Here is a 25,180-nt window from a genome sequence, read left to right on the forward strand (position 1 = left end):
TCTTCCACACCTTCTGCGTCACCTTTACCCTTGGATTTTCACCCTTTCTTCACCCCGCTACTCCTATAGCTCTTATGAACACATCCTTAATTGATTTATTTATATTAATGCCTGTCTCCTCTACTAGATTGTAAACTCACTGTAAACAGGGAATGTGCCTACCAACTCTCTTACTCTGTACTCTTCCAAGCGCTTAGTACAGTGCTTCGCCTACAGTAAGTGCTCAAAAAACCCCACTGATTGATCCTTGTACACCACTGGGGTATATGGAGCTTGACGCTCTTGAACCAACTCACTCTGGTCTTCTGGTCTTCCAAAGGACATGCTGGCCTTTATTATTCTGATGCCTATCTCTATATCAATCTTTGCCCCTTGGGACAGCATACCATTCATTCAATCATATTTATTGAGCACTTACTGTGTGCAAAGCACTGTATTAAGCACTTGGGAAGTAAAATTCAGCAACAAATGGAGACAGTCCCTGCCCTCACTGCCCAAAGTTCATTCATCCAGTCATATTTATTGATCGCTTACTGTGTGTGGAGCATTGTACTAAGCACTTGGAGAGCACAATATAACAATAAACAGACACACTACTTGCCCACAACGAGCTTACAGTCTAGAGGAGGAAACAGAGATTAATATAAATAAAAAAGTCACAACTTCTCTATGTCTCAGGTACTTGAATTGTAAAATGGGGATTACAACTGTGAGCTTCATGTGGCACATACACTGATTAGCTTATATCTTCTCCAGCACTTAGTACAGTGCCTTGCACAGAGAAAATGCTTAACAAATACTATATATATTTGCCTCACTACTTGTTTTGTTGTCTGTCTCCCCCTTTTAGACTGTGAGCCCGTTGTTGGGCCGGGATTGTCTCTGTTGCCGAATTGCACATTCCAAGCGCTTAGTCCAGTGCTCTGCACACGGTAAGCACTCAATAAATACAATTAAATGAATGGATGAATGAATATAAAATAATAATAATGATGGTATTTAAGCGCTTACTACGTGCCAAGCACTGTTCTAAGCACTGGGGTAAATACAAGGTAATCAGGTTGCCCCTGGTGAGGCTCATAGTCTTCATCCCCATTTTACAGATGAGGTAACTGAGGCACAGAGACGTTAAGTGACCTGTCCAAAGTCACACAGCTGATAAGTGGCAGAGCCGGGATATATACACCACCTACTACCAGAATTCTTCCCAGATGTAGACTTTTTTTTAATGGTATGTGCTAAGTGCTTACTCTGAGCCAAATACTACACTAAGCGCAAGAGTAGATACAAGATAATCAGATTGGATACCGTTCTTGTTGGGCTCAGAGTCTCAATGTCCACTGAGGTAACTGAGGCACAGAGAAGTTAAATGACTTGAGCAAGGTCACACACGCTTAGACAAGTACCTAACTGGGATTAGAACCCAGGTCCTCTGACTCCCAGGCCCACGCTTTTTCCATTAGGTCACACTGCTTCCCAATACCTGGCCTGGTACCTGGTTTCCATTTTCTTCAGATGTATACTCAGCCTACAAATTTGTAATCCATTTTCAAAATCAATCCATCAACACATGCATATTTCCTGGCATATGTGGCTCTAGAATACAGTCCTTTGCACATAACTGTTCTTGAACCACTCTCTTACAGATTTTTGACAAGGCTGTTAACAGTTTGAGCTGGCAGCTCCCAGTGGGTAGGAAGAGCCAGCTTGAGATCTTGATGCTTTTTCGAGAGTTGTATTATAGACTGAACAGAATTGGACTTACCACACAAACCTGATTCACTCAGACAACGATGGCAAAAGGGGTGGTACAGTAATTCCTTTAACTCTATCTCAACAAACCATCCTTTGAGTAGTTCTCCCCCTCTAGAATGTAAGCTCACTGTGGGTAGGGAAGGTGACTGCTTACTGTTATACTGTACTCTCCTAAGTGCTTAATATGGTGTTCTGCACACAAAAAGTGCTCAATAAATATGACAATGAATAAATTAATAAGCAGTTTGGGGAAATTTCTTAGGATACACAAATTTGCTTGGAAATTTCCTCAGCCTTCATTTGGTGATGGTTTCAAATAATTTTGGAAGCTCATAAACCCAGCACGGAGGTCTAGGATTTGTTCTCCATATTATACTATACTGTTCCTGTATCTGTTACAATACCAAGACACTAGCTACTATGCTGTGGTTTGATCTGAAGCCAGACAGTCATTCAGAGATTTCACAGCTGACTATGTCCTTCAGTAGTCTAATTAGCCAGTAGTAGAAAATGGGGAGACTCCTCTGGAGTTCCATAGTCAGCTCTGCTATTTTTTTTAAAAAAGTGTTCTTGTGATTACAGTTTATAATGCCCTTCAGATATTTTGGAGTTTTGTGAGCTCCAAAACTCCAGGTGATCATTTTACTGTAAGTCATACAAATATTCAGACAACCGAAAACATTATTTTGGTTTGACACGGTTTTCAAATATTTTCTCTCTCCCATTTAGCCACACATCCCCAAGTGATACTGGCCCATTGGCAAAATGCTGAACCACTGGCAAGAGAGCTCTGTACCACACCACCAAGAATATCAAAATAATTCACTATCATTAGTATCAAAAATACTTATTAAATGCCTACCTAAGCCACACCTTGACGTCAGACCCTGTTATCCCTTACAATTTAAATGGACAGAAACGAAAGGGTTATACCAAACATATGACAAACATTTATTTATTATGTGGTAGTTACAGAGGGGTCATAATATTCATTCAATAGTATTTATTGAGCACTTACTATGTGCAGAGCACTGTACTAGCCGCTTGGAATGTAAAAATTGGTAACAGATAGAGACAGTCCCTGCCCTTTGACAGGCTTACAGTCTAATTGGGGGAGACGGACAGACGAGAACAAGAACAATAAAACAAGAACAATAGCAATAAAACAAGAATAATAGTTGAATATTTAGTCAGTGGGCTAAGAGGAAAATCAATACCCAGTTAATTAATTAATCCAGTTAATTAGCATGATGTCACAAGACATGGGATTTTTGGTTTGCAGAATAAAAGCTTGGGGATGCTATGGGGAAGGAGGCAGAAAAGCATTCTAACCTTAACTTAAAAAAAACCCAACTAAAATGATAGTTACCTATTTCTAGTTTGTAAGGTAACCTTGATAGTACAAGAAATAATTGTTTTCATTTAAATAGAAAACTTACCAATAATTCTTGTCATAATTTCCATTTAGCTCTTAAATTTAGAAATTGAAGGGTTTTGTCAGTTCATCTTAATATGAAAACACAGCCTAGAGCTGTGCTTCTATAAATACTGCATTTAACCCGTGTCAAATTTACAACCAAGCTCATTATGTTACAGGAGCTACTGCCTGTTGAGCAGAAAATATTCATTTCACACCTTAAATACTGCAGTACTATTTAATAACAGTGCTGAATTGTCAATTATTAAAAGACAGATTTGATATACCTTACTACTGTAGCCTAACTTGCTTGATTAATTATAACAATAAATTAATGTTCTAATACTCAATGAAAAAGGCATTGATTAAAAATATATCAGTGAACAAATTGGGTATTATTGCAGAAAGCTGAATTGGAAGCATCATTTTCAAAATCCAAAGTTTATCTGGTAATATATGAATCTGGGTTTCTGTAATCTTTACTAACAAGAATGAATGCCATTTAAATTAATACTGTACTTTCACACTATCACATTCTCTTGGCAGAAAAGAGTGCTTAATTTAAAAAAAATGTATTCTAGCAATTAGCAAAACTACAAATATCAGAAAATGTAATTTGCCAACTCAATTGATAAAACACTGTACATGGGTGATCCACCCCCTATCTGGATGGATCATTAGCTTCTTTTCTATTGAGGATTTGTTGCTCATTTTTATTGATTTCACTTAGCATTTTAAGTAAAACTCACACGGCACACACTACCACCATTTATTCATTTCTGAAGGTCACACAATCTAGACTAATATGCCAGTCATCAGCCTCGTCTCACTTCAGTACGTAAAACACACTGAGGCATGAGTCACATCTTCTGGACTGGAAACCGGGTTGGGCAGAGATTGTTTCTCTTTATTGCTGAATTGTACTTTCCAAGTTCTTAGTACAGTGCTCTGCACACAGTTAGCGCTCAATAAATATGACAATGAATGAACTCTTAAAGCGGTGTTTGGGGCACAAACTCGACACTGGGTGGAAACCCTCAAGCCCTAGACTCACTCCAGTTAACCCAGTTCAGAAGGTCCCATTTGAATTCCCTGCCCAAATGTAAATCACCAATGGCATTTATTGAATGCTGTGTACAGAGCATTGTACTGGACACTAGGAAGAGTATGGTACAACAGATCTGGTAGACATGATCCCTGCCTACAGTGAGTTTGCAGTCTCGAGGGGAAGACAGACATTAATATACATAATTTATAATATATAATTTATAAATATGAACACAACTCCTGTGGAGATGAGAATGGGGAGACTACCATATGCCCCAAAGTGGCAGATCCAAGTGCACCGCTGACAAAGAAGGGAGACGGAGCCAGGGAAAACAAGGTATAGTCGGGGAAGGCCTCTTGAAGGAGGGAAGAGCGGTGGTCTTGTGTATATGAAGGGAGAGGGAGTTCCAGGCCAGAGGGATACTGTGGGAAAGGGATCTCCTGCCTGCTTTCAAAACTTAAAAATTTCCAACTGAGTCTTCGACCCAATCACTTTCACTTTATAAAAATGGTTGCACCTACTCTTCTTTACTTCCTGACTGCCATCTTTGGCCACTTTGAAGGCTCATTTCCCTTTGCCTTCAAATCTGTCTCCATCTCCCTCTTTGAGTTCCAAAGCACCATCGAGCTATCACCCTATCCCGTTCCTCTCATTCTTATCCAAACTTCTCAGGTGGATTGCATAATCTTGCTGCCTTCATCTGCCTTTTCAACATTCTACAATTCGGTTTCCTTCCCCTTCAGTCCACTGAGACTGCCCTCCGCATGTTCCAATGACTTCCTTCTTCCTAAATCTAATGGGATGTATTCTGCTAATCTTCTTCAATGATGCCTTTGACCCTGTGGACCATGCCCTTCCCCTAGAAATGCTAGCCTTGCTTTTTCTGACACATTTCTCTCCGAGGTTTTTTTTGCTGGTTCTTCTTCTGCATCCCAACCCTTAACTGTGGCTGTTCTCAGGGCTCTCTTCTCATTTACACACTTCCCTTAGTAGTTCAACTGCTCCCATGGCTTCAACTATTAGTTCTATGAGAACGACTCACAAATCTCATTAGCCCTGATCCCTCTCCTCTGCAATTTCACATTTTCCCTGCAATCGACATAGAAATACACACATCTGTACGTGTAATTAAACATGAATGTTCTGCTGACATAAAGTCCATTATGTCCACATTTCGACTTCTCATCTTCCCTCCCAATCCTTTCCTCTACCTAACCTTCTCATTACGGTTGTGAGCATCACCATCTACTGATCTCTCAAGACCATATCTTTGGCATTAACCATTTTTTTTAATGGCATGCACTAAGCGCTTTACTATGTGCCAGGCCCCGTACTAAGCACTGGTATGGATACGAGTAAATCAGGTCAGTCCCTGTCCCACATGGGGTTCACAGTCTTAATTCCCATTCTGTATATGAGAGGCCTGAGGCACAGAGAGGTTAAGTGACTTGCCCAAGGTCACACAGCAAGCAACTGGCATGGTCAGGAATAGAACCCAGGTCCCTCTGACCTGTAGGCCTGTGCTCTACCCACTAGGACACGCTGATCCTCAATCTTAATTCCTGCCATTCTTTCAACCCCTACATCTAGTCAATTACCAAAATCTGTAGGTCTTACTCACAACATTTCCAGGATCCATCCTTCCTGTCCATCCAAGTGACCATTATGCTAAGTCCAGGCCCCAGCTTGATTACATCAGTCTCCTCAATGTCAATAATAATAATGGTATTTGTTAACAAGGTTATCAGGTTGTCCCACTTGGGGCTCACAGTCTTAATAATGTTGGTATTTGTTAAGCGCTTACTATGTGCAGAGCACTGTTCTAAGCGCTGGGGTAAACAGAGGGGAATGAGGTTGTCCCACGTGGGGCTCACAATCTTAATCCCCATTTTACAGATGAGGGAACTGAGGCACAGAGAAGTTAAGTGACTTGCCCACAGTCACACAGCTGACAAGTGGCAGAGCTGGGATTCGAACTCATGAGCCCTGACTCCAAAGCCCGTGCTCTTTCCACTGCGCCACGCTGCTTCTCATCTTGATCCCCATTTTACAGATGAGGTAACTGTGGCACAGAGAAGTTAAGTGACTTGCCAAAGTCACACTGCTGACAAGTGGTGGAGTCAGGTTTAGAACCCATGACCTCTGACTCCCAAGCCTGTGCTCTTTCCACTAAGACATGCTTCTTCTTCCTGTTTCTAGTCTCTCCTGTCACCAGCCTTCACCAGTCTTCACTGTGTGGCCAATATCACAAATGTTGTCTCCCCATCCCTCCAATAGTGGCCCATTCCTCTCTGCATCAGGCAGAAACTCTTGACTGCTGGCCTTACAATACTCAATCCGCTTCTACCTGAAATTACCTGCCTGTTCCATGGTGACTCAAAGACTCCCCTTCCTCAAAGGTCTAATGGTACCACACCTTGCCTAGGAGGCCTTCTTGATGAATGTCTAATGACCCCCATTTTATATCACCTGACACAACATCAGCACTATTTTACACTTGATTACTTAAGGGGTCGTAATCCTTCATAGCACTTACATACACAGTTAATATTTTATGTCTTCCCCGTACCTGTAAAGTACATTCGTATCTGTGTTCCCAACTAAATTGTAAACTTCTTGAAGAACAGGATCGTGTCTACAATTCTCTTGTACTCTCCCAAGTGTCAAGTACAGTCGCTCAATGAATGATTGACTGATAAAGTAATAATAAACTCTACAGCAACATCATAGCAAAGGGTGATAATGATTCCATAACACTCCAAATAAACTCTAATGGCAATGTGTTTAGTGAGAACAAATCCTCAAATGATAGGATTTTCCCAGTTTCGGTTGTTAATGTTTGAGTTTCTAAAATATGATTTCAATACATAGCTAATCTTTGTTTTCATTAATAAATGAAACTACACTTAAAAGCACTTCTTTCCATTACCTAAGATATCAACACAGCCTGCAGCACTTGACTCTTTCCTCCTCTATACTCTTATTTCAGAGTACAAACAATCTCAAACATTTGTTCAGGCAAGATTCAAGTTCTGAGGAGAATACTAACAAAAGTTTACACAGATACATGTTTTGTTAACTGGTGTATCTTTACCACTAATTGAGTCATAATGTTGTCCTGTTTGCTGATACGCCCAAATGAGATAATAACAAACAATGTTTAATTCTATCAAGAATTCCATTTTAATCTCTCAGGCTCCCTATGATCAGTGAACTCCCTAATTCCACAAAGCAGAGAATGGTTTCAGACATTTTAGCTGGCAGCTGAGGTCCACTATACAGTTTTCTGAAAGAATAGGCTATTGAGAACTTGGGTTTATGGATATTTACCTATTTATTTATGCATTCTGCTTTGGAATATTGCCTTATAAAACTAAAGATTTGGCTGAGGAAATGTGGTTTTTCCCCAAACACATCAATCTGGTAAATGGAGATACCCTCATGTTCTCCTTTTTAAGTCCACTTTGCTTTTTACCCTTTGACATCTAATGTTTGAAGTACAACGTCCACAGTTTTTCTAGTACTTCCTCCCCACTCTACTTATCTCTTTTCCAATTTTTACTGCTTCCTTGGTGTTTCTCAATATGGGTTCCCCCACCTACTCTCTAAATCCAAACCCTCTATCTGCATCATTGACCCTATCTCTTCACTACCTAAAAGCACTTACCCTCCCTCTTCTCTTCTCTCTCACTGTTAACTTTGCTCTCCCACTCTCTATTGGCTCCTCCTTCCTTTCTGCCTTTCGACATGCCCATGTCTTCCCCATATTTTAAAATCTCCCTCTCAGTCGCATAGCCTCAATCTCCCTTATTCTCCAAATAACTGGATCTAGTTGTTTACACCTGCTGCCTTCACTCTCTACCAACTCATTTCCTAACCTACTTCAACCAGGCTTTTAACCACTAAGACTGATCTCTCTAAGGCCATCACTCACTCCCTATGCTCATAATAATAATAATAATAATAGTAATTATCATTATTATGGTATTTATTAAGCACTTACTATGTGCCAGGCACTGTACTAAGCGCTGGGGTGGATACAAGTAAATCGGATTGGACTCAGTCCCTTATCCTATGTGGGGCTCACAGTCTCAATCTCCATTTTACAGATGAAGTGAGGTACAGAGAAGTAAAGTGATTAGCCCAAGGTCACCCAGCAGACAAGTGGTGGAGCCAGGAGTAGAACCCAGCTCCACCATAACAAAGGGACTCATATCATACTTATATCAAATAGACTCTGTCCTAACTCTCCTTGACCACCTTTGATACAGTGTTCTATACCTACTCCATGAAACACTAGCAGAACTTGCTTCTGGGGAAAAAATACAAACCTGGTTCTCTCTCTCTGATCACGCCTTTTCAGCTTCATTTACTGGTTTCTCTTTTGTTCCCTTCCCCTGTCCCCTTGAATCCTTAACTGAGGTGTCCGACGAGACCCCATTCTAGGTCTCCTACTCTTCTTGTCCTCCCCTGACTCACTGGGGAGCAAATCTGCTCACAGGGCTTTAGCTATCATCTCTAGCTTTCTATCCCTCACCATGTATCTCCCGGACATCTCCATCTTTGTCTTAAGGCACTTCAAACTTAGTATGTCTAATAGCACATAGTACAAAAAGAGCATAATAGCTCTTAAAATATCATGAACTTTGTGTTTTTTAAGAATTCTCTTTCCTAGTTTTAAAAAGTATATTTGAACAATTTTTTTTTCAGATTTGCTGGTTTTGCTTTGACACATTTGTTAATGTAACATTTAATAATGGCTAAAGATTTATCAGTCCCTAAAGATGACACTACTGACTGTGTTGTTACCCATCCATGCATGTAGGTGAGGCTGAAAGACCCACAGGGAACCTGGATCCTTTTTCTCATTACACATGTCCCCTCCAGACTGTGAGCTCAATATGGGCAGGGAATGTGTCTGTTGCTATACTGTACTTTCCCAAGCACTTAGTACAGTGGTCTGCACACCGTAAGCACTCAATAAATATGACAATGAATGAATGTCTAAAACCAAATTACTAGTCTGCCCTCTAAAACCAACTTTCTTTACTTTCTTATCTCAATCAATTACACAAAAATTCCCTCATCACAGAAGCCTGAAACTTCAGTATCAGCCTTGACTCCTCACTCTACTTCCACTTTCGTAGTCTAACTCCTGCCAAGTCGTGCCAATTCTTCCTCAAGAACATATTCCAGTTCCACCCTCTTAGTTCCATCTAAACAGCTAAACCTCTAATGTGGTTCTAATCACAGCATGGCTAGACTAATATATCAGTTTCCTCGTGGGTCTTCCTGCCTCTAATCCTTTCCCCTTCTCCCACTCCCTTCTGGATGCCTTGTCTTGCTCCTTTCATTCGTCCCTCCTGCAGCTCCACAGCGCTTATGCACGTTTATATAATTTTACATATTTATATTATTATAGTAATGTCTGTCTCCCCGTCTAGACTGTGAAATGTTATACTGTACTCTCCCAAGTGCTTAGTACAGTGCTCTGCACAAAGTAAGCGCTCAGTACGATTGACTGACTCCCTCTCTCTTCTATAATCTTCCTGATCTATTGCTCGGCACACTTTTCACCCCTCCTCAAAACCCTCCCTGGCTTCTCATGTTCCTCCGATTCAGGTAAAAGCATCTCACAGTGGCTTCAAGGCTCTCTACCAACTCATCCACTCTATGCATCTGTTCTTCTCATTAGCTACTATGAAACCTAATTGCTTCACTCCTCTCTTAGAATAATAATAATCGTATTTGTTAAACTCTCACTGTGAGTTTACTAAGCACTGGAGTGGATACGAGCAAATGGGGTTAGACACAGCTCCTGTCCTACTTGGGGCTCAGAGTCTCAATCCCCATTTTACAGATGAGGTAACTGAGGCCCAGAGAAATGAAGTGACTTGCCCGAGGTCTCACAGCAGACAAGTGACGGAGCCGGGAATAGAACCTATATTATTCTGCTATCTCTACATTATCCTAAGTTGTCCCACCTCCATTCCCTGATTCTGCTCCCTCACTCCCAAAGTCCAACAGACCCCAGTCCTGTTTCTTCAACCTATCTTCTTCAACAAGCCTTCCCCGATTAATTTCTAGCACCTCAAGATACATCCTCAGCCAATCTCTGCACGTACATAGGTATGTGTTTTTACCTATCTTCTGCACTTGTGAATAAACAATTATTCACTATTTCACTGTGTGCTTTGATTAGCCAGTTCATAAGTAGTATTACTGTAACTAACATAGGCAGGGAATGAATCACTTGCTTTTTCTGTATTTCCCAACTGCTCAGTACAGTGCACTGCACCCAGGAGGTGCCTTAATACTGTTACGATGATGAAAGGGTTATTTTTTCCAACTTTAGTACCTACCTGTAAGAAATAAAAGTTCCATCAGTGTTCAAGGTAGAACTTTGTTTTCCATTTTCATTTGAGTCTCCTGCAAAAGATAAGAACGATTCAGATATGCTACAACTGCAAAAAGTGGGACTCGTGATCATTCTCTGTGTGTCACCTTTTGGGTTGGCTAAAAAGCAACAATATTAACTATCCTACCTTTCACTCTCCCACTTCAAGAAATATTAGAAAACAAAAGCTTTTATTAAAGAAAGAACACTGAAAATGGTATAGGAATTTGGCTTTTCACATTCAGAAACTCACAGTTTTTTTGTGTGAGTTACATGCTCCAGAAAGTGATAAGGTGCTAGGATGCACAAAGTATGCACTTGTTACTTATGAGAAACGGCAGAGGCAGTAACAACTTTATCAATGATGAAGGCCAGACCAACACATCAATGACATTCAGATGAAAGCCTTTTGTCTCTCAGCTATGGACACTTCCTGTATTTGGTAATTCAGATTAGGGCTAAAATATTTGGAGGATAACTGAATCCAGTTGGAACAGGTAGGGAAGGATAACCTAACAACTTTAGAATTTTCCGTTATTGCTTTTTGCTTAGGATTCTGTAGAGCCTTTTGTGGATAAAAAAACAAAAAACAAAACAAGGAAACCTCTCAATTTCTCAGACACCACTCTTCCAACTTCAATATGACACCTTTAAGTTCAGCATTTTCAACCAGATACCTGTTCTACATCTATAAAAGTCAGTTCTGGGGGTCTGTACGCAGTACCTTGCATTTTAAAAACGATATACAGCTGTCAGTTTAAGATGACAGGAAATCTCATCAGAAGTTCCCAGTTGGGAATGCTGTCTACTAATGCCTCAAATGCTGTCTAATAATGTTAATACATCTTCCTATTAACTTTGACTTTACATTTAAAACAAGAAGGAATAGAGACTTTATATTTTGTTAACATATATCCTTAACTTAATATTTAAAATAATTTCAAAACACCCTTTTTTAAGAAAATCACTGCTCCCCACTATGAAGGCTACATTAATTTACGCTTTAGAGACATAGAACTTATCAACAAACTAGAATCTGCTTACCTGAAATGCTAGTACATTCTTGTAGCATAGCTTTTAAATACCATATTCTATTCATTTTTAGCATATTTAAGGCTTAATAATTTAATGATTTATCCAATTTTAATTTATACTTTCAAACCACTCTGAATAATCTGAGGTGCCACTGGAGATCATAACAGTTGTCCTGGTTAAGTCAAATAATAATTATAGAGCTTTCACTTTAAAGATGAGATTATTTTTAATTATTGAGTATAGTACTTAAGGTACCATACTTATATAATTACGCTACTCATTAAATGGTTATTGAAAGCTGAAATGTAATTTTAATGACAGCTACCTATTTTTCTTTGCACACTTTAGAGTTGACAGATAATTCAAGAACACTAGTTTCCTCAAAATTCTTTGCAGCTGCACGGGAGCTTTCAGGTGTAGCACAATGAAAGTGAGCACATTTATACAACTTCCAGCTTTATTCTTTTTAGAAAACAGTTCTGAAAAATGTTGAAATTGAGAAATTCAGAAAACTGTTGAAATTAATTTGGATCTCTAGTCCAAAAGATGACATAGAAATGGTTACAAACAGCATTTTCAAAATCCATAAAAATATATGGCAAAGGAAAAAAATCAGAGTTAAAATATTGATAAAAAAGTGAACAATGTAAATCTGGACCCCTGAAAAATACCTATAAGACATCCTTTTTTAGGAATGATTGTTTATTTCAAGAGATAAAATCATCAATGACACACAATACAATAAAATATTTAAAAATCAAATGTAGTCTGTAGATCATAAAGAACCTTACCCTACCAAATATACTACATAACAGCTTGCAGATCTTTATGATGAAAAGATAGGGTAATCAACATAGAGTAAGCAATACACGATACATTAGAAAATATAATGGCACAGGGCTTTCTTTTCTTCCCTATAAAACTGAGGATCACAATTCTTCTAACCCATAAAATCCCATCAATAGAATGTTTCTCTCCGTATGCTTATATTCACTTGTGCAGCATCAAATTATTCAAATAGCTAAGAGACTTTGGCACTTGAAATCCCAATTTTGGCCTCAGAAGAGGTTACTAAAAGCTCTTTCATTGCTGTTTAAAATGATTTCTGCATAAGATAAGCCTCCATTGTGAAAAGACCAGTAAAAACAAACAAACCCCCCCCCCAAAAAACAAAAAAAATCAACTCCCCACCCCCGCAAAAAAAAAAATCCTTTCAAAAAGAAACCAAATAAAGGACTGCATGTGTTTCATTAGCACAATATTAAAGCAAAGATTTCAGAGTTTTCTGCATGGGGAAAAGGCAATAAAGTTTTGAAGAGGGAAAAACTGCTTTGTTCCCTCAATCCCCTAGTTGAAATTAATTATAGCAAATGTTTATGAAAACATCTGTTCCATATAGTTATAAATTCTTAATTTTAGCACGGGTGATTCTAGGCTCTTCTCTTATTTTGCAAGAAAAGTGAGCCTGGCAATTGAAAGGTTTATAAAATAATAGGCAAAATTTGCAATTCAACAATGCCAGAAATAAAGTCAGTAAAGTCGTGAAAGGGGCAGTCATTTGTGTTGACTTTTTAAGGTATAAAATCATCAGCTAAACAGGCAGGTGATTTTCATCTTCCATTCAATGAGAGAAAAAACAGAAACCTGAAGGCAAAACACTGGAAATAAATTAAATTTGCACTTTTCCACCTTAATACATGGCCATTACAAGGGATGAATATGACTTTCTTAACAGATCTTACTAATAATTTAAGTTTAAGAACACACACGTTATTTCCTAAAAATTACAACAGAGGGTGCTACAGAGTTTCATATGATGTTTGTAATAGCTGCTCCAAATCTGAAGTTGTCATGTAACCTCAGTATACCTTGATGCAAACCCTCTTGCAACTAGGGTGTTGGTTTTATACAAAATAAGCCTTTAAAATGATGGCACCAGGTAAGCTTATAGCACTGTACAGGTATTAAGTGCTCTGTACTTCTGGTATTTAGAAAACAATTATTCAATTAGAAAGTTCAAAAATATTTTCATTTCAAGAACAATCTTTCTAAACAAAACACCATCTTCGTCAAGGATATTAAATTATTTTAAATTTAATTTCTTACTTTTATTTGTCTATTAAGTAATTTCTACTCATGCCAGAATCTTTTGAATAAAAAACAAGGATTGTGTAGAATGTTTTTCTTATTAATGTTAATCTGATTTTAGAAGCAATCAAAATACATTGTAATGCAAAACTAAAACACATGCACACATATGCAGACAAATATATATTTATAAAATATTCACAGACAGAATGAGGACCATTAATAGGTTATGTTTTCATCATCTTCAACAGTATTTAATGAGCTTACCCTAGACACTTATGGACATATAGCTGTAATGGAATAAAACACATCACTGTCCCCCAGGAGTTTTCACTCTTATGTCTATGTCGTAAGGAGTGGAAATTCTTATAATTTATCATCTTACGCATTAATCCGAATGAGGGCAAAGCCCTCAGAATTGTTCTAAGTTTCCTCAATCAAAAACAAAATAAACTGAATTATCATTATGCTTTACAAGAGAACACCAAGGAGATCTGAAGTATCAAATTAGCAGGTCAAAGATTCTTTTATCTAACTTAGAAGGCCAGGAATATGAAGAGCTGTGACTGTAAAACAAAAACAAAGCAAATGGAATCCAGATATAGCTCCTGGCTGTAATTGCAGCTATGCTTAAATAAGGGCACTTTATACCGTGGATCTGCACTGCTGAAACCACGGCAAACACAGGTTTACAATAGATTTCTATACAGCTTTTTATGCACTAACATCTGTTTCCCAATAAGCTTCATAAAAGGAGGTCTACAGATTTTTAAATGGGTTAAGTTAAAAACAGCTGAGATACAACCATAAATAAGCAAGTGTGCCTTTAGTGCATATCTAAAAATGCCTAGTGTCAAACTGTCTGATCAGGTTAAGAAACTGCTACACAAAAAAAATGAAAACGCTTTGGCATGCAAGAGAAATAAACATACTTTAAAGCAATGTTCTGGACAAGTGTGTGCTCATATTTTACTTTTAAAAGAAATGTACCTCCACCTTGGAGTTTCTACATTTGAAGTTGGTGCTGGAATCTAAAACCGAGGGCACCACCGTATGCCTTTTAAATGGTTTAGCACTTTTAAGGAGGATTCTGCAGCTAAGCTTAGTTTTGAAAGCAAATGATTTCAAAGAACTACAAACAATAAATCCTGTTAATCCTGTCTATATGTAATAAAGGCAGGGAATAATGACTCCACAGTCTCTGGAGACAATATGGTCATAGCCTTTACTTAGCTTAAGACCTGAACAATCAGGGTAAAAAGGCAGCCTCTAGAGGCCTTTTACTTAGATCATTTATAATATAAACATAGCACCACTCCTTATAATGACAATTATATCAAATTAATTGTTTTTTTCTGTTACTGTCTCTTTCACTCCACTTAATATTTTCACCACTTATTTCTTGATTATTACAATTGTTAAATTTGTTTTAGATATACAAATCTGCAGTGGTTCTAATTGAGCTTATCGAATGAGTCAAAGACAGCTTGTAATTGCCAAAACAGGTTTTACTTACAAAATTCAAGAAAAAAACAGCATGAATATTTACAAGAGCTAAATAAAAAGTGGAAACTTAGTGACTGCATTCGTCATTTGATAAGATGATGTGCAGGATGGTTATCATATTGTTTGAGCCAAATACAAGTGAAACTGTGAGCACATCGAGAGCAGGGAATGTCACTGTAAATTGTTGTATTATACTTTCCCAGGCGCTTAGTAGATTGCTGTGCACATAGCAAGCACTCGATAAATACGACTGAATGAATGAGTACAACAAAATTCTCAATGAAACTGACTGGATCTCAGGTTCCAAGCACTTTTCCTGACTCGAAGACAGCTTCTGGCCCAGCTTGTTTAGAAGAGAGGGCAAGGAGCTTAGGGGGATGGGACAGAGGGTGCTAAGTGCCCCTCCTTGCCTGCTGCTTGAAAATGACTATATCCAAAATAACCAAGATATGAGGCCATCCATCCCTAGCTTCCACCTTTCTCCCAGGCAGCATGGGCAGTTGTGATGTAGCTTTGGCATAAATGGAGTACTAACCAAAATCCAGAGACCGGGGCTAGTCACCAAACTTACATCCCTTCCATCGGCCACTCCACCATGGGGAAGAGCCCCAGGGCAAAGGGCTAACTCCTGAGGAAAGTGTGGGAGATTCTGGCTTTTTCCTCCTTCCTGTTTGTATGGCAGGTAGCACGCCTTACATCTGGGGAGGTGAGACGGTCAATGGATATTCCGATCCTGCCCATCCAATCACTTCCACTCTGTTCTCCAGGTACAATCCAAAATTTCGTTGGTGACACGAAATCACCAGTGGATTGTGAAATCCACTCTGAGTCATCCACTTGGCATAATAATATTATTTGTTGAGCGTTTACTAAGTATCAAGCATTGGAATAGATTCAAGTTAATCAGGTTGGACACAGTCCCTGACCCACAAGGGGCTCACGGTTTAAGTAGGAGGGAGAACAGGTACTCAATTCCCATTTTACAGTTGAGGAAACTGAGGCATAGAGATAGCAAGTGACTTGTCCAAGATCACCCAGCAGAAGGTAGTGGAGCTGCGATTAGAACACAGGTCTTTTCCTAGGTCTGACTCACAGGGTCTGCTCTTTCATATAGGCCACACTGCTTCCCAATACTTTGAAACTTCAGGAATGATGAAGAATTCATCATAATTAATATTTATCAAGAACCTTCTAAGGCAAAGTGCTGAGGGAATCTGTAGGATAATAAGATGCAAAACTCTATCTTTGAGGAGGTTACAGTTTTACTCCATGACAGCAGCTCCTCTGGTGGAAGATACCATGGGCGATCCCTGGACTTATGACAACTTGTTCCAGAAGATTGCATGTTAAATAGAAACATATTAAGTTGGAAATAATTTTCTCACATGAACTACGCTATAAAGGGGAATGATTTCTATACCACGTCAAATACTCCTTTTTTACCAAAATTAAACAGAACTGGAACTCAATCAATTACAGATGAGTAATATAGCTGAGCTTATTTACATACACAAAAATAGAGGGATTTGGACAATAACTACAAGTCTGTAGACTCTAGCAGTCTCCAAGTAGGCACTGATATGATTTTCATTTTTCTTGTTTATCAATGCATCGTTGATGAGTGTTCTGCTTAGGTTTCAGAACTGTGAGGTCACCGGGCTCTGCATTACCAATGAAGCTCTTTGGTTGTCTGTAGGGGTTACTAGGTGGAGGTTAATTTTTTTTTTTTTGGTGATAATTGCAATATCACTTAGGATAAGATCTATGGCTATATGACATAAAAAGAAGAGTTGGAAAAAAACAACAATGAAGTTCTATACATTGCTGTGGGGGACCAAAAAAGTGTGTGAAATGCTAGAAAATGGGCTCTCACAACTATGAAACAAACATGGCTGCTTTGAAAAGTCTGTCAAAATCCTACTGTTACTCCTTTAGGACATGGCTGATCGAGTTAAATTTGAAGGGGTCTGCCTGATCCTTTCCCTTCAGCAGTGGAGTGAAGCAAGATTGTGTAACAGGACTAATTTTACCCAATCTTTTCTTTGCAGAAATTCTGGGACCTGAAATATGCATTTCTTGTATCCTGGTAAACTCTCAATCCAATCAGGTATTAAGCACCATCAAAGGTCACTGAATAAATTATACATTAATGGTATACAATGTGGTGTGGACTACACAATCACAAATACACAAAATTGGCAAATAAGCCTTGGACAAAAACGTCTGAAGGAGATTGGAATTATAAACCAGTTGGTACTTGGGAAATCTAAATGTGCAACCTAAGGTTGACTAACTAATGACAAAGAGCTAAACCATATGACTGAATTCCTTTGCCTAAGCAGAACATGGTCCAATAGGTCATGGATAGAGAAAAAGCAAGGAAGAAGCATGGCCTAGTCGATAAAGCATGGGCCTGGGAGTCAGAGGACCTGGGTTCTAATCCCACAAGCTCCACCACTTACCTGCTGTGAGACCTTGGGCAAATCGCTTAACTTCTTAAGGCCTCAGTTTTCTCAACTGTAAAATGGGGACTCAATATCTATTCTCCCTTCTCACTGTGGGAAGGGAATGAGTCTGTTTACTGTTATATTGCACTCTCCCAAGCGCTTAGTCGAGTGCTCTGTACACAGTAAGTGCTCAATAAATACACTTAATTGACTCCTTCTTAGACTATGAATTCCATGTGGGACATGGACTGTAGTCAGCCTGATCATTTGCACCTACCCCAGTGTTTAGAACAGTGCTTGACATGTAGTAAGTGCTTAACAAATACCATGAAAAAAAAGCATAAGAACAAAGCTAAAGCCAGCATGAACTTCAGGAAACTCAACAGAGAATGTGGCAATTGGGGCCAGTGCTGGTTGGGTCGCCCAGGACAACTGGCTGGAGTTCTGATCGTGGTAACGGTTAGGGGCAAAGGAGAGTACGTTTTTCATCAGTCGAGTGCACAATGTTTCAGACGTCACTAGTCAGTATTCCCCAGCAGGGAGGTTTCAGTTGCTGAACTGCTGAATAACTATGCTCCTTAAAATATCCACTCCCCTCTATTCTCCCTGCCAGGACTGGTTGCCAAGGGCCTTCAGTTGTCTGTGTCAGACCTGGAGGCAAAGTGGCAACGTGTTTCAGACCTGATGAATATTTTCAGAGCACTGTAGGGCCCAAATACCTAGAGGGAGGTGACAATTAGGTTTATCATAGAAGCTACCTCTAATTTCTTGAGTAGCTTGATCAGCAGTATGAAAATGACGTAGTTATCATTCAGCAAGAAAAATCCACAATTAATAAGGTTCCTTAATGCTTATCAATTGTAGGTACTATATACCCAGTCTGTGAAGAACAATGTACTGAACTTATCCCTGCCTTAAGTTGCTTATAATATTACAGGGAGAAGAAAGAAAAAAATAGAAATTTACACAACTCCAGAAGGCAGAAAAACTGTTTTAAAGAAATGGTGAACCACATGGTCAAAAAAAGAAAAAAATTGCAACAGGGTAGTGAATTTACAAGTGTTGGGAGATTCCCACAGCAGAGTGTCAAGCCTGTCAGGCAGAAATGAGAGAGCAAAGGCTTCATGAAGAATAGGATGTAAAGAGGCAGAGTTGAGAACAGAAACAACTTCAAAAACATCAGCAAATAGTTAATGAGGGGAAAGGGAGGTTGACCCAATTTCATTCTAGAGGAATTCCTCTTCTGAAAAGTCGGGCTTCCCTCACTTCGTGGGAAGTACCAAGAAGAGAAAAAGAAGTAAACCATCTGGTTCTGATTAGTTTTTAGAACACAAGCATTATGGACTATATGTACCCCTCTCTATCCTAGAATGGGACATTCAGATACTATATGGCAGAATTTTTAGATGTAGTTTAGAGCTGGGATCCCAGGGGCTGCTGATAGTCACTCAACTAGTGATATTTTCTGAGCGTGACCACATATTAAGCACTTGGGAAAGAACCATAGAGTTCACAGACATGGTCCCTGACCTCAAGGAGCTTACAGTCTAGTGGGCGAGACAGATATTCAAATAAATTACAGATAGGGTAAATGGCCAAATTTAAAGTTTATGCATAAGTGCTGTGGTGCTGAGGGGAGTGAGTACCAAAGTGCTTAAGGGGTACAAACACAAATGTATAAGTGACGCTGAAGTCGGGGACAAGTAGGGTGGGAACATGACAGGTTATTCAGGGAAGGCTTCTTGAGGGAGACATGATTTTAGTAGGTCTTTGAAGATGGGAATGATGGTTTGTTGGACATGAAGGGGAGAATGGGTTTGCGGTGAGACAGATGAGGTCACAGTAGAGAGAGCAGGCTGTTGTTAAAGGAGCGCACTGTGCAGAATAGGTTGTAAGAGGAGATAAATGACATAAAATAGGAAGGGAAAAGCTTAAAAGGAAAAGCTTACCGAGTGCCTTAAAGATGATGGTAACAATTTTGTTTTATGGGGAGGTAGATGGGAAACCAGTGGAGGATTTTGAGGAGTGCAGAGAGAGGCACAGAACCAATTTTTCGAAAAATGATCCAGGCAGCAGTTTGATGTGTGGCCCAGACTGAGGAGAGACTGGAGTCAGGAAGGCCAGCAAAGAGGCTGATGCAGTAGTTGAGGTGGGATACGTTTAAGGGCTTGGACCAGTTTGGATGGGGAGGAAATATTCTAGTAATGCTCTGAAGGTAGACCCGACAAGATCGACTCAGTACACAGGCAGAATGAGAGAGATAAGTTGAGGATAATTCCAAGGTTACAGGCTTGAGAGACAGGAGGGATTGTGCTATCATCTATAGTAATGGAAGCTGTAGGGAGGAAAGGGTTGGCAGATGGAAGGCGAGGGGTTCTATTTTGGACACAATAGAGGAGGTGACAACCCGCTTTATGGAGTTATGAAGGAAGAGTTGCTAGCCATAAAGGATAAGAATTCTATCAGGCCCGTGATCACAACACCCTAAAGTAAGCATGCATTGAAGTAAAATAATGTATAAACCCTATATCACAGAATAAGGATGTAAGATAACTAAAATTTTCCTATACAATTATGTAGTTCAAATTCGGGCCCATAGAAGCTAATTGTTTAATTTGCATTTTTACCAAAATTTCAATCTCTCTCACAATCACAACCATAATTGCTATAAACTAAGTGAGTTTCAGTCGATTTGCATCCTTAGGAGCACACGTAAACACTAAGGAGATTAAATGAAACAAAGTAATGGACTCCAATTCTCCTGCACACAGAAAAATATAAGTAAATAGTGAATTTCCAATTATTTGATTGCTGAAAAGGCAACTGTGCATTTGGTTCTCTGAGAAACCCTATCTCGGAACACATAGCTCATCCTGAATGGAAATAATAATGATTATAATGACATTTGTTAAGTGCTTACTATGTGCCAAGCACTGTTTTAAGCGCTGGGGGAGATACAAAGTAATCAACTTGCCCCACGTGGGGCTCACAGTCTTAATCCCCATTTACAGATGAGGTCACTGAGGCCCAGATAAGTTAAGTGACTTGCCTGAAGTCCCACAGCTGACAAGTACCAGAGCCAGGATTAGAACCCACGACCTGTGACTCCCAAGCCTGGGCTCTTTCCACTAAGCCACGCTGGAAACGTTACTTAAAGGTTTACTGCTTCACTCCTCTAGCTGGTGATCTTTAACCTGTCAGTGATTGAATTAGTGAAAAAGTAAAATATACAATGAACATCAGGATGCTATCCAAATCAATTCATTAATGGTACCTATTCAACTCTTACTCTATGTAAAGTACTGTACTGAGTACTTGGAAAAGAACAAAATTGACTGATGGAAATACAGCGCACCTGTATTATGGAAAATATAATTCAATAAAATGAAGAAATGAACGTTACTAGAACGGAGAGCTTCAGTTCCATCCATATAGAACTGGAATGAAGTCTGCTATCCATGAGCTACTACTAGTCAGTCAAGTGCTGTGGAGCTGGGGTGAGGGAAAAAATGCTTAAAGGCTCTACATTCAAGTGCACAGGGGACACGGAAGGGAGGGCAATTTGGGTGGAGAAATGAAGTTAATAAGGGAAGGCTTCTTGTGGAGGAAGTGTGACTTTCAAAGGACGCTGAAGATGGGGAGGGTGCCTGTCTATTGGATATGAAGCGGAGGGAGTTCCACACCAGAGTGAGACTGTACGCGATGTGAGAGTTTTGAAAACACTGTAACTGAATGGTCATACTGTATTGTTATTTTCTAATCCTTTCAATGAGGTTTTATTTCTTTCCCAGAAATACACTGCTTATTATCACTTAACAAAAATGTTTACGTTAATCAAATGAACTTATATTTAACTTCTTCAGAAGCATTTTTTAATGAAAACTGAGGTCAGTCAGGCATTTTTTCATGCCAACTGTTAATTTCTATCAGTGATAAAGTTCCCTTAAGCTTATTTTAACATCTACTGGACATGACCTCATAAAATTTAATGCCATTCATTAACCCAAAGCACTTAACTTTGCAAAGTAACGTTAAGCATCTGACTCCTCAATGCATGGGAAATCCAAAGGGGAACTATTTCCAGGATATAAATTACAAATGATCTGTACAGCATACAATCCAGCAACTAGCAATATTAATGCTCTAAAGGTGAATCAAAACTGGTCTACCAGGTTTTTATGTTTTTAATATGACAGTTAATGAGGGAAAAATCATTTAAGACCTCACAAATCTACTTTAAAACAACAAAAAAGACAGAAATTCAAAAATCAGATTTAAAAATGGGTTTTGCAGCAAAGGTACAAGAGTAGAGAGAGGCACTGTAACCTGAGGCTCAGAAGACATAGTGAATCTATAGTTATTTAAGAACTTAAGACTTCTGCACCTTACTGCACTAGGGGATGAATGCAGATGTGATACCTTGCCCTTCTGTGGTTTGCAACATTAATGGGAGAGACAAGATATGCATACCATCAACCTAAATATGTAAAGATAAATACAATAATTAGAACAGTGAACTCAGGAAGAGAGTGCAGAATACCGTTGGCAGGTGAACAGCTGTAGTTAATCAAGGACAGTTTCTTTAAAGAGATAGAATTTAATGAAATGGGGGATGTCCTTGAGGAAGAACGCTGCTATATAACTTGGAGAAATTGTATGCAAAATCTTGAAGGCAAGAAAGGAAGGTCGAAGTCCAAGTGTCAACAAATAGGCAAGTTTCGCTAAAATGTGAAGTGTCAACGGTCCAGGTATTATCATTACTTGATGTAATAGGTATAGAGTGTGTTCTTTCAGCATTGTTTAAACCCTTTCATTTATTACAATAACTAAGACAGAGTACTAATGGGTTTTCCATTTATTTTTCAGCATGCCTTGGACATTTTTGACCTCCCTTTTCTCCTGGAAACATTATCCAACTTTGCCTCACTGACAATGTCCCCTCCTGGTTCTCCTCCTATCTCTCCGGCCATTTGTTCTCATGTTTCTTTCATGGGATCCTCCTCTGCCTCCCATCCCCTAACTGTGGGTGTCCCTCAAGAATCAGTTCTGTGTCCTCCTCCATTCTCCACCTACACCCGCTCCCTCAAAGAACTCATTCACCCCCAAGTTTTCAACTACCATCTCTCTGTGGATGCTTCTTAAATCTGCATCTCCACCCCTGATCCCTCTCCTCTTCTGCAGTCTTGTATCTCCACTTGTCTTCAAGACATCTCTACTTGGATGTTGCGCTGACACCTCAAATTTAACATGTCCAAAACAGAACCCATCTTCCCACCCAAACCCTGTCCTCCCGGTGATTTTTCCAACACTACAGACAGCACCTCCATCCTCCCTTACTCATTTACCCATGACCCTGGCGTTCATCCCTCTTCGGTTCACATATTTGATGTCACCCAATCCTTTTGGTTCAATCTTCACAACATCACTAAAATCAACCCTTTCCTCTCCATCCAAACTGCTACCATGTTAATCCAAGTACTTATCGTATCTAACCTTTATTACTGCATTAGAGAAGCAGCTTGGTTCAGTGGAAAGAGCATGTTCTTGGGAGTCAGAGATCATGGGTTTGAATCCCGGCTCTGCCACTTGACAGCTGTGTGCCTATGGGCAAGTCACTTAACTTCCTTGTGTCTGTTATCTCATCTGTAAAATGGGGATGAAGACTGTGACCCTCACGTGGGACAACCTGATTACCCTGCTCTGCACATACTAAGTGCTTAACAAATACCAACATTATTATTAGCCTCCTTGCTGACCTCCCTACCTCCTGGCTCTCCCCACGTTGGTCCATACTTCACTCTGGAACATTGTTCTCCAAAACCATCTCCCTACTCAAGGATCTCCAGTGGTTGCCCACCCACCTTCACATCAAACAGAAACTCCTTACCACAGGCTTTAAAGCATTCAATCACCTTGCCTCCTCACCATACCCTTCTGATTTTCTACAACCCACACCGCACACTTCACTCCTCCAGTGCTAACTCCTCCAGTGACAACCTACTCAGTGTGCCTCAATTTTGTCTATCTTGGCCTCTGGATTATAAACTTGCTGTGGGCAGGGAACATGTCTACCAACTCTTATACTGTACTTTCCCAAGCACTTAGCACAGTGCTTTGTACATAGTAAGCACTCAATAAATATGATTAACTGATCACCACCAACTCCTTGCCCATGTCCTGCCTAGAACTCCTTCCCTTTTCATATCTGACAGAGTATATTCTCCCCGCATTCAAAGCACATCTCCTCAAAGGCGTCTTCCCTGACTAAGCCCTCATTTTCCTCCTTTCCCAAACCCATCTGCATCACCCTTGCACTAAGATTTGCACCCTTTATTCTTCCCTTCCTCAGCCTCACAGCACTTATGCACACATCCACAATTTATTTATTTGTCTTCCCCTCTAGACTGTAATCTCATTGTAGGCAGGGAATTACTAACTCTGTTACACTCTACTCTCCCAAGTGCTTAGTACAGTGCTCTTTTATGGTTGCACAACGCATTACTCACCACCTCCGTGTTATTACTCGCATGACCTAACTCATACCACCTTCTCATTCAGTGTGATACCTCCTTCCACTTCCCTTCCCACCATCAACTTAATTTGCTAATCCATTCTATAGAGCTCTGTAGAACCTCCAGGCAAATTAACCTTCTTTTTGAGCCTCTTGAGATTTCGCCTCTTTGATCAATCCATCAGTTGTATTTATTGAGCGCAGTGCACTGTATTAAGTGCTTGGGAGAGAACAATATAACAGAGTTGGTATACACATTCCCTGCCCACAACGCATTTACAGTGTAGACGGGAAGACTGACGTTAACATAAATTGCAGATCACCATCACTCAGACCTGATTCTTTCTTAGTAACATCAGATATTCTCTGTTTCTCACTCCAAATTGAAACTTCTCAAGGGTCCTGACTAAAGGGAAAAGAAATAGGAATTGGCCCTTTCCCAGCTATCCCACATTTCATCCATCATTCACTTTCTTATTATTCAATTGCAGTGACTCTCTCTACAACCTGCTAAGGCTCCCAGTGGCTGTTCCTGCCCTCTGGAATCATCCCTGAGTTTCTGGATGAATCTGCACTGTTTTGGGGGGAAAAGACCACTTCCCCCCCCCCACCAGGAATAACAACACTATTTACTGAATGCTCACTAGAGGCAATATAGTGTACCTAGTGCTTGGGAAGCCCAAAACAAAGTAGTGATAGACTGCTCATCCACAAAGTGTTTACACTCTACCGGGGAAAAACAGATATAACAAGTTCCAATATTTACATAATGTAATGATTAGGAAACCGGGACAAGGGAATTTTCCCTCCCTTTTTCTATGTCTTTCCTCCCTCTCCTCCTCTGCCCATCCTCTCAATGTCCTTCTCTAAGGACACCTAAAAGGAAAAGCTGGAACCCCTGACTCTAGGCATCCACAATAAACATTCCAAGATGGGTGCATGGGTCAGTGCCCTGGGGCACAGCCTAAAAGACTAG

The 25,180-nt window shown here is 39.7% G+C and overlaps 1 protein-coding gene across 13 annotated transcripts in view; it reads right to left on the minus strand.

Annotated features, from left to right (window-relative positions):
- Nucleotides 1-25,180, minus strand: part of TBC1D5 (TBC1 domain family member 5) — a 442,854-nt gene that overhangs the window by 218,068 nt on the left and 199,606 nt on the right. For all 13 annotated transcript variants that reach the window (XM_029070199.2, XM_029070200.2, XM_029070204.2 and 10 more), the window contains one exon: nucleotides 10,583-10,649. In XM_029070199.2, coding sequence (XP_028926032.1) covers nucleotides 10,583-10,649 — 67 coding nt within the window. The remainder of the gene's footprint in view (nucleotides 1-10,582; nucleotides 10,650-25,180) is intronic.

Source organism: Ornithorhynchus anatinus, chromosome 8 (assembly GCF_004115215.2).
Source record: "Ornithorhynchus anatinus isolate Pmale09 chromosome 8, mOrnAna1.pri.v4, whole genome shotgun sequence".
Lineage (NCBI taxonomy): Eukaryota > Metazoa > Chordata > Mammalia > Monotremata > Ornithorhynchidae > Ornithorhynchus > Ornithorhynchus anatinus.